At 52.5% G+C, this 9,168-nt stretch overlaps 2 protein-coding genes across 8 annotated transcripts in view; one reads left to right on the top strand and one right to left on the bottom strand.

Moving 5' to 3' along the window:
• The first annotated feature begins 2,291 nt into the window (after positions 1–2,291).
• LOC128764583 (core histone macro-H2A.2) lies at positions 2,292–6,004 on the top strand. Of its 4 annotated transcripts, XM_053874469.1 has the most exons (9): positions 2,298–2,464; positions 3,661–3,838; positions 4,153–4,259; positions 4,472–4,663; positions 4,729–4,833; positions 4,892–4,991; positions 5,058–5,147; positions 5,209–5,383; positions 5,458–5,959. In XM_053874469.1, exons 2-9 carry the CDS (start codon positions 3,667–3,669, stop codon positions 5,621–5,623), a joined length of 1,107 nt encoding a protein of 368 aa, XP_053730444.1. In that variant the 5' UTR covers positions 2,298–2,464; positions 3,661–3,666; the 3' UTR covers positions 5,624–5,959. The 4 variants fall into 4 exon arrangements, with proteins under 4 accessions (XP_053730443.1, XP_053730441.1, XP_053730444.1 ...); XM_053874468.1 differs by having other exon boundaries at positions 2,292–2,464; positions 4,156–4,259; positions 4,892–5,147; positions 5,458–6,004; XM_053874466.1 differs by having other exon boundaries at positions 2,295–2,464; positions 4,892–5,147; positions 5,458–5,992.
• A 375-nt stretch (positions 6,005–6,379) lies between these two features.
• The window catches only part of gbf1 (golgi brefeldin A resistant guanine nucleotide exchange factor 1), a 41,670-nt gene continuing 38,881 nt past the window's right edge, over positions 6,380–9,168 (bottom strand). For 3 of the 4 annotated variants that reach the window (XM_053874461.1, XM_053874463.1, XM_053874464.1), the window contains 2 exons: positions 8,070–8,261; positions 6,381–8,003 (listed from right to left, as the gene is read on the bottom strand). In XM_053874461.1, the coding sequence (XP_053730436.1) occupies positions 7,777–8,003; positions 8,070–8,261 (419 nt within the window). In that variant the 3' untranslated portion in view covers positions 6,381–7,776. Of the gene's footprint in view, positions 8,004–8,069; positions 8,262–9,168 lie in introns of all 4 variants that reach the window. The other variant, XM_053874462.1, reaches the window with a different exon arrangement.

Below are 9,168 nucleotides of genomic sequence, written 5' to 3'. Positions count from 1 at the left end.
GCAGCGGCGCGACACGCTGAGGTGAAGTGAGCTTGCTACGGCACCTAACGCTAACTCCGCACCGTGAATCTCGTCGCTAGCTAACGGCAGATGTGCTGGAGTCCAGATCGTGAGCCGAGTCACCTGATTCAAGAATAACCCACATGAAGACAGTGGCATCCATGAGTGTGCAGCACAGGCTTTGGTCCACACAAACCTTCTCCATCACTGGAACCAACTGACTGTGTGGCGTGAGCGAGTTAGCGACCGTCCATAGCTGTGGCCAAGTGTGGTGACAAGTCAGTTCCCAACCTGGAATCACAAACATGTTTGATAACAAACAAAGAAGATTGCACGAATGACTGGTCCTGTTGAAGTACAATGCTCTACAAGTGTGAAACTAGTTCTAAGTGAATCCAATCCTGAGCACGAGCCTCAATGACATGGCTGGAGGCGCACCATTAATAGGTAGCTAAGAAGCTCTTCAGCTTCAGGATCAGAGGAGAAAGGCTGCAGCATTGCATGGCAGCAGGATGTTCTGATCAAGACAGTGAGCATGGATTCTTCTAACCAAAAGATGAAGAGCCTCATAAGGATCAGGTGAAGCAGAAGAATGAGGGAGGAGTGGCAGCCATCTGCAGAATGATTTTACCCTGAAAGTTTGGGGAGTTTGAAACCGACTGCAGATGCCCAAGGTTTTCAAACGTCAACAAACCTATCAAAACAGAGCAGAGAAGCTCTCAAAAACATCTCTGAGGAGGCATCAATAGTTGCCAGTAAAAGACCGAGTCAGTCAGTTCTGCACTGCTGACCCTTCTGAAGAGAGTTTTCCACCACATTTCAGTGTCACCGCTACCGTCCATCTTCTCACTGAGTCGGCGATTCCACAACAACGTGGTTCAAATAGAAACAAGTCCTCTGTTCACATGATCCTGATCTTCCTTCAAAAAACCATTGACAAATCTGACACTATCGGCTGGTATTGCCATGACTTCCACTGCTTCAGGACACCGGTGTTTGGTACCTCCGGTGACGCCCCAGGAACCTTGTCAGCATCACAGTGTGTTTAATGGCAGTAACAAAAACACAAAGGTTTATTTGGTGGCCGAGTGAGACCTGGCTCATCTGCGAGTGCTGTTGGTGACAACATGAACTCACTGTCAACCAGTGTGGCGACAGGAAGAGAGAAGTCACGTGGTCCCACCTGAACAAAACCATTTGTCCAACAAAGAAAATCAATTTATTCCACCTGCAGCCACACAGTGGAGCCATTTCATTGTTTTTCAAGGCTTCGTTGTCCTGAAGTCTCAGTGTGTGAGACTTTGAAAGTAACTTTTGGGAAGAGTTTTACTTTATTCATCTTCATACACAGCTCTGTTTCTGAATGTCATGGGTCACTGATGGCAATTTCTTCTGTTTTGCAATGATGAGTATTGGACACTGTCGCGCGTGAAAATCAATAAGTCATGGTTTGGAAAACACAAATGTGACTTTGGTTTTCGGACCAAGTTCGTGACAGAAGGAGACGAAGAGGATTAGTAGAGCAGCTGTGGTCTGAGCTTCTGAAGAGACAAGAGTCTGTTTTTCCTCTTGTTGTCTCAACCAAACCAAACCACAGGTGACAAAGTCACCACACCCTTCCCCTTTTTTTGCATCGTCACATCATTCATGGTGCTGACTGCATTTGTGTGAGCTCATGACCCGTCGCCGTCTTCAGGTCGCTGTGGAACCGGGTCGTTTTCAGAAGGAAGCTGCCGTCAGTCAAGCAGATGGAGCAATGAATAATTGAGAGCTGCAGAACTTCAGTGGAGCTCTTCTTATGAGGTGCTGGATCTTTCCGTGCGCACCACCTCCCTGAAGACCTGACCTGGTGGATGGGTTCCTGCCTCTCACGGATCCAGAGCCTCAAGACTTTGAAGAACTTTGTGGGCTGCCGTCCAGTGAGAGTCAGATCTCCTGCTCCACAGAGGCTCAGCCAGCTGCTTTAGGTCTGGAGAATGATCTGCGTGGTGGACATGCTTGCCAGGACCCAGGTGCCGTGGTGGCTTGTCCTACAAGTGTCCTCCAGCTCCCACCACCTGACCTCAGCGAGGCCATGCAGCAACACACTTCTCACACCATGAGTGTGGTGTGAACCATGGAGGAGAACCAGGAGACTGTCAGGCGCTGAGTCCTCACTTGTCGACGGCCCCTGCACTCTGCGGAGTCACTCGCCAAAGGAGGCACAATGAGCCGGCGGAGTCGCAGGAAAGGCCGCCTGTGACGTGAGGCTCCGGTCCCTCCACAGACGCTCTGCCATGTTGCCTCCGACATTCCTTCCCGGAGCCATGTTGCCGTGAGGGGGCGGTTGCAGCATCAGCAGCAGAGCCAGCCTCCGTCCATGTCCGCTCGCTGACACACGCACGAGCAGCACGCGCGCACACCCGCGCCGCCGCAGGAGGACACGGGATCGCGCAGAGTCGCGAGGACAGGAGCACAAAACCAGGTAGAACCTCGAAGCTTCTGCTTAACGTCGCGTCACCGTCCGTCGGTTCGGCGCCGCTGCCGGAGTCTGGCTCGCGGCGGAGGGCGGGCAGGGTCGCCGCGAAGCGGGTCGTGGAGGTGCCGTCTGCTGCGAAGCGCACGGAGGCGGCGCCGCGGAGGCTCTTCGCGACGCTGCTGCGTTCATCGCGGTCGAGGTCTGGCGCCACAGCGCCGAGTCGGGCCGAGGGCTGGACCCGGGTCCGAACGCGAACGGCCATGTCCGGCGAGGACGCGCGTCAGTCGGTGCTTGGATGTACGTGACGCCGCTGAAGGCCGCGGGCCCGTGCGCTTCGGTACCGGGACTGTTGACGTGCAACACGGCGGGACCGGCGACTCCAGCGGCCGAGGACGAGTTTCACCACAGTAACATCAAGATTTAAAAAACGGAGAAGTTACGACGTCTCCTAGAAACAAGCCGTACACGTGACGTCACCGGTTTTCCCGTGACGCGTCCAATAGGTGAAACCCTGACCGTGCTCGTGACGTCATAGCGCCCTTACTATTATTCCTTGTGTCGGACCCACGTGACACACGTCAGGACGGTCACCTGCCGGAGTTTACAGGCGTCAGTAAACATGTGACGTCACGCGCTACAGACCAGACAAACAGAAGAAACACAAGCTCAAAAAAACAAAACAATGAAAACGTATTTATATCAGACTGGTATAAATAAGTGTCGGAGAGGTTTGTTGTGATGAGGAATTCTTCACGAGCTTTCGTGTCCAGCGCGAGCCTAGTCGCTGCAGGCTGCCCTCTGGCGGCTGTAGCTGGAGGCGCAGGTGCCGTGTCTGAAGTTCCAACAGCTGTGTCTCCTGTTGATCAGAACCAGCTTTATTGACGGTGAGGAACCAGGAAAGTGCTTTGGGACAACGTGCAATAATGAACAAAACATAATAACAATAATAAATAATAATTATAAATGACAATTAAAAAAACACAAATACATGAATTAATATCAATTAATAATAATAGAAGTAACTAATAAATAAATAAACCACGAACAACAAGGGCTCTTCACAAATTAATCGGTCTGAGTCAAAAATGACATGGCGGTTCTGGTCCAACCCTGAACGCGTCTTTACGGTTGGGACATGAAATGGAGCAACCAGGCCGCGTCCCTGTCACCTTCACTCGCCAGGTCTGGTCTCTGTGTTGCAGAGCAGGATGTCAGCCAGAGGGGGAAAGAAGAAGGTCACCAAGTTGTCCCGGTCCGCACGGGCGGGGGTCATCTTCCCGGTGGGCAGGATGATGAGGTACCTGCGCACCGGCACGCACAAATACCGCATCGGCATGGGGGCGCCGGTCTACATGGCGGCCGTCATCGAGTACCTGGCAGGTGGGAGATCGACTCGACCCGGTGCAGTGAGCTTCAGAGCAGGTCCTGCATGACGTTAGCTGCCCGTGTTCCAGGCATGTCTCAGACATGTCTCTGACAATGTTGCCAGGTCAGAACATGAACATAGACAATGAAGCATCAGAGAGGTTCAGGTGAGGAGTGGCAGCACGACAGGAGCTAATGTCAGAGTCTCCACCAACAAGGTGTCAGTGGGTTGTGTGTGTGTGTGTGTGTGTGTGTGTGTGTGTGTGTGTGGTCAGGATCAGTAGCGGTGTCCTCTCAAAACAAAGCGTGTCTCACTCTCCTCTCTGCAGCAGAGATCCTGGAGCTGGCAGGAAATGCAGCGCGAGACAACAAGAAGGGCAGAATCACTCCCAGACACATCAAGCTGGCTGTGGCCAATGACGAGGAGCTCAACCAGGTATCTCGCCGGCGCCCCCTCTCGATGTCCGTGACCTCACACAGGAGGTCACTCAACCTTTCCCCTTCCTCTCACCCTAACACTAACCAACCAAAACACATGGCTAACCTGAAGCCAAATTGTCACGGTCCTCATAAGGACAGTGTTTTGTCAAGGTTTCCACAAACTAGACTAAACAAACCTCTGTGTGTGTGTGTGTGTGTCTCGGGCAGCTCCTGCGCGGCGTCACCATCTCTAATGGCGGCGTATTACCTCGTATCCACCCCGAGCTGCTGTCCAAAAAGAGGGGCGGACGCGTGGTCAGTCAGGCAGCCGCTCCAGAGAAGCAGGAGTCTCGGACCAAGACCAAGAAGCCCGCTAAAACCTTCAAGAAGTTTAAAGGCAAACGTGGACGCAAGCCAAAGGTCAGTGAGGTCCGGAGCGCCGCGGCTTGTTTTGGTGCTGAACCTGTTGCCATCTCCTCTGACAGAACACAGACAACGACAAAGAGTCGGTACCGAGCTCCACAGTGGACGACAGTCCGGGAGACGGCTTCACCATCTTGTCGGCCAAGAGCCTGTTCCTGGGTCAGAAGGTGAGACCGGGCTGGAGCACGGGTCCAGAACTGTGGTCATTGCTGTTTCTCTCCTCAGCTCTCACTCACAGAAAGTGACATCAGCAAAATCGGAACCATCAAGGTGGAGGCCATCATCAACCCCACCAACGCGGACCTGGACCTGAAGGACGGCGTCGGTGAGGAGGCTGCTGGTCGACCCGTCACATGGTGGCCAAGTTCTGACGCTGCTGCTGTGTTCGCAGGCAACGCCTTGGAAAAAGCCGGAGGACGCGAGTTCATGGACGGGGTCAAAGAGCTGCGGAAATCACAGGGCCCCCTGGAGGTGGCGTCAGGTACTGACCAAGGCTCCAGAGCCGGAAACGGTGACGCTAAAATGCTAATGCTGTGCTGCAGTGGCGGTGAGCCAGGCCAATGGGATGGCAGCTCGATTCATCATCCACTGTAACGTCCCTCAGTGGGGCTCGGACAAGTGTGAGGACCAGCTGGAGAAGACGGTGAAGAACTGTCTCTCCGCCGCCGAGGACAAGAAGCTCAAGTCGGTGGCCTTCCCTTCTCTCCCGGCCGGAAGGTGAGCTCACGGGTCCTCCGGGGTCGAGGACGGGCCGCCGCTCCGTCTCACGCTCAGCGTGTCCTCTCTCGCAGGAACGGCTTCCCCAAACAGACAGCAGCGCAGCTCATCCTCAAGGCCATCTCCAACCACTTCGTGTCGTCCAACAGCTCGTCGCTGAAGAACATCTACTTCGTCCTGTTCGACAGTGAGAGCATCGGCATCTACCTGCAGGAGATGGCCAAGCTGGACGCCAAGTGAGCGCGGCGTCAGCGGCCTCGGCTCTTTTTTTACCTTTCTGTTGCTGTTGTAGGTAGAAGCAGACAGCAGGGGGCGCTAGTGGCCCTCGCTCTCTCTGAGGCAACTTTGTGAGTGCAATTTTCTGTTGGTGTCTTCTCATCATGTCGTTTCTGTTGTCTCACTGATCGTTTGACATTCCGTGTACAAATAGTTGCTTTTTGCTTCTGTAGTTTGGATTGTTTACCAACAAGTCTGCAGGAAATAAACCTCAGATGTTTTACACCCCTGGATCTGCTGCATCTCCTCAGTCTGACTCCGGTCGGAACATGACGCCTTCGCAACTCAACTGAACAAAAACAAAAGCTTAACTCGGTGAAACGTGCGGAAACACTGACACCCAGCGGCCAACATGTGATACTGCCCATATCCATGCAGGTGACTCGGAGGGAAGATGTGCTTTTACTTTGTTGCTTCTCTAAAACTCTTCGAGGACTGAGGGACTGCGTTCACCCTGGAACAATGTTATCTGTGACAAACAGTCGCGCTGGAGCAAAAGACTGAGACGTTTCATCCACGACGTGTTCTACTCAGTTACAAGTGTTTGACGGCTCCTTAGAGGAACGTTTGTTCCGCGTTGTTAATTTTACCAACGAAATAAGCGACACACGTGTTGCTATGAAACAACCAAACATTCCCCAGTGTAGATACGTAATGTAACTACAACAAAAGCTGACGATGCAGTCCACAAGAAAGACACCAGGCGGCAGTAATGAGCTACACTGAACCAGAGCGTATGTTGAGCAGGCGAAGAAGACGCTCCAGCGGCGCGTTGAGGGACTATTTTTTAAATCATATCTGCGTAGTTAGGGGCGAGGACAGCATGGTTGACAACATGAAGTTGAAGAGTCAGTAGCGCACTTTACGAAGGTTTGACATGGTTTTCATAATGAAAACGTGGGACAAAAAAATGACGCAACGTCATCAGAAGGTGGCAGCTCTGACGCACACTACAGGCCGGACACGAGGATTGCTTCAACCACCTCAGTGCTTTTGTCTTAAGACACCTGTGCTGAGTTTAATGCATATATGACCGATCTCTCATTTAAAAAAAAAAAAAAATGAACACGAAATGCTATAATGTTAATAAAAACCAAACATACAATCTTTCTGGGTTAATGTAGAGATGAGTCTCACCTGACGGTCACCACGGTTGACCTCCCCAGGAGTGGAGGTCACTTGTTCTTGACACCGAAGGTCTCGATGTGAGTTCAAGTTTCTACAAACTCGGAGCTCAATCATCCCCCAGAGACCTGGAGTGGAACACTTGAGGCTTTCATCATTTGTCAGTGGGAGGAGTCCAGTCAGTTTTCAGTCCGGCACCAGGTGACCTCACTGTCTCCCAACATCCTGAGAAATGTAGCGACAGGGTTCCCTCTCTTCTGCAGAGCAGAGGAAGAGACACTGGGGTTCCTTCAGTAATATTTATTATATGATAAAAAGTACAGGTCTCTCTCCGATATATTTACACATCATGTTTCACCTTCACCTCGGCTCCTGACTCTGCGCTCAGGAACTGCAGCTGAATAAATAAAGTGTGGTTCTGGGCTCTCTGCAGGCACGTCCACATGACTGACACGTCAGAACACAGCGAGGATCCGAGCACAACACCGACTTGGCTGGCGAGGAAGCGTCAGCTCCACTGAGTGAGACCCACCCACCTTTGTCCGGTGGACGAGAGTCTACATGGGACCAATGGAATCACATGATCACAGCCTTGACGTCTGCGTCCCGCTGCTGCGCCGCTGACTGACTGAAAACACCAGGCCCGAGGCTCAGTGTGGGACATGAGTCCAAAGTTCTGGCGACTCTCAGCAGCAGGTGCGAGGAAGCAGCTCTCTGCAGGTGAAGATGATAATCTCAAGGTGGGCAGTAACTCCGCCCCTGATCACATGACTGATAAGTTAAATCGCTCCAAGCACTCGTTCACTTTCAGCTGCAAACATACTGGATGAGGACTGAGGACCCCAACCACCATCGGAGGAGGTCAAAGGTGATGCGTATCCTCGTAGCTGAATACACACACACATACACACACGCAGCGATCATCGTTGACAATTAGGAAAGGACTATTTTGGTCTTCAGGATCGTCCTTCAGAGACCCCCCTGCTGCCTGGCTACTTCACCTCGTTGGAGGGGCTAGTGGGCCGTGGGCCGGGCAGCAGCGGGACAGGGGAGGTGGCCTCGATGAGGGCGGGGTTCAGGATGATTGGCAGGGACATGGGCGGGACCCCCATCTGCAGGGGTGAGGCCAGGGGCTGGATGAGGAGGGGAGACTGGCTCAGAGGGGAGGGAGCCTGGATGGAAGGGGCCGTCACTGGCACCGGGGACGAGCGCCCTGCTCCTGCAGCACAGACACACTCTGGTCACCAGACTGACCAGCAGCCACCAGCGGAGCAGCGGCACCTACCGTTGGCACTGGATGCTGGAGTCTCCTGAGGTGACGCAGGTCTGCTGGGTGTCCGCGGTTCTGCTGGAGGTGCGGCTGCGGGCGGTGACGCGGGGGTCTGTTGGGCTGGAACTGAAGACCCCTGAGGGGAGGCAGGGTGAGCTCCTGGAGGCGTGGGCTGCACGGGCTCTGCTGGAGGGCTAGGCACAGGATCTGAAGACGAGAGGTGGATCAGCTTCCAGCCACTCAAGAACATGTTTCACACAGTCTCCTCCAAAGAGGAGCAGCCAGGAAACCCCCTGCAAGCCGGAGCCCATGTGACCTCCTCACGAGCAGGTTTCTCTGACTAATAGAGCCATTAGGGATGGGTGACATGGACAAAAGAAGTTATCGCGATAAACATAGTCACTTCAGCGATAACAATAATCAGGACAAATCCATGTTCCTCCATGTGTTGGACACTACAGTCTCTAGAAACTGTTTTATGATCAAACTTATTAGTGGAGTTTGTCTCCAACATCATGATGTGTTGATGTTTCAATAGAATAGTGAACTCAGTGCAGAGAAGAGAAACTCAATGTTTCAGGTCTCTGGTAGAAGCCGCTGGTGTCTGACAGACTGCTCTGCCAGCTTTATTTAGGGGTTAAATGGAGCCGTCTGTCTGCTGTATCTCATGTCTCTGAACAGTTGACTTGAACTATGGAGCAGTCTGGACACATTTCCTAGATGCTACTGAAGAAACATTAGAAACCAGGTGAAGAAATGATCATTTAGACATATTCTATTCTCCAGATCATGATGTTTTCATGTCTTGTGTGATGAAAAACCTTTTCATAATTCTCTCTCCTAAAATGCTTGTTTTCCATGGCCTTATTGAAGATTTCACTCATACTTTGACGCTTTAGAATTTGTTGATGGTCCCTTACTGATGGCGGCTCGTAGCATTAGCGCTGCCTGTGAGAGTGTGTCCGCGATCAGTGAAGCCTAATGGGGACGCAGAAGAGGACGCCGCCAATATCCAACTATTTTCACCTTGGCAGCGGGAGACCTGCATGTGTTGATGTGAACCAAGGCAGACGAGCGCATCAGAGAACCTATGAGGACCACTCCATCTCATCAA

Source organism: Synchiropus splendidus, chromosome 9 (genome assembly GCF_027744825.2).
Source record: "Synchiropus splendidus isolate RoL2022-P1 chromosome 9, RoL_Sspl_1.0, whole genome shotgun sequence".
NCBI lineage: Eukaryota > Metazoa > Chordata > Actinopteri > Syngnathiformes > Callionymidae > Synchiropus > Synchiropus splendidus.
This window is presented reverse-complemented; position numbering and strand designations above follow the sequence as displayed.

Excerpts from the sequence above, each read along its gene's own strand:
- LOC128764583 (XM_053874467.1), top strand. The coding sequence starts at position 3,667 with ATGTCAGCCAGAGGGGGAAAGAAGAAGGTCACCAAGTTGTCCCGGTCC. Across the intron at positions 4,664-4,728 it reads AACGTGGACGCAAGCCAAAG|AACACAGACAACGACAAAGA; the intron begins GTCAGTGAGGTC and ends CTCCTCTGACAG. Across the intron at positions 5,384-5,457 it reads CCTTCTCTCCCGGCCGGAAG|GAACGGCTTCCCCAAACAGA; the intron begins GTGAGCTCACGG and ends CCTCTCTCGCAG.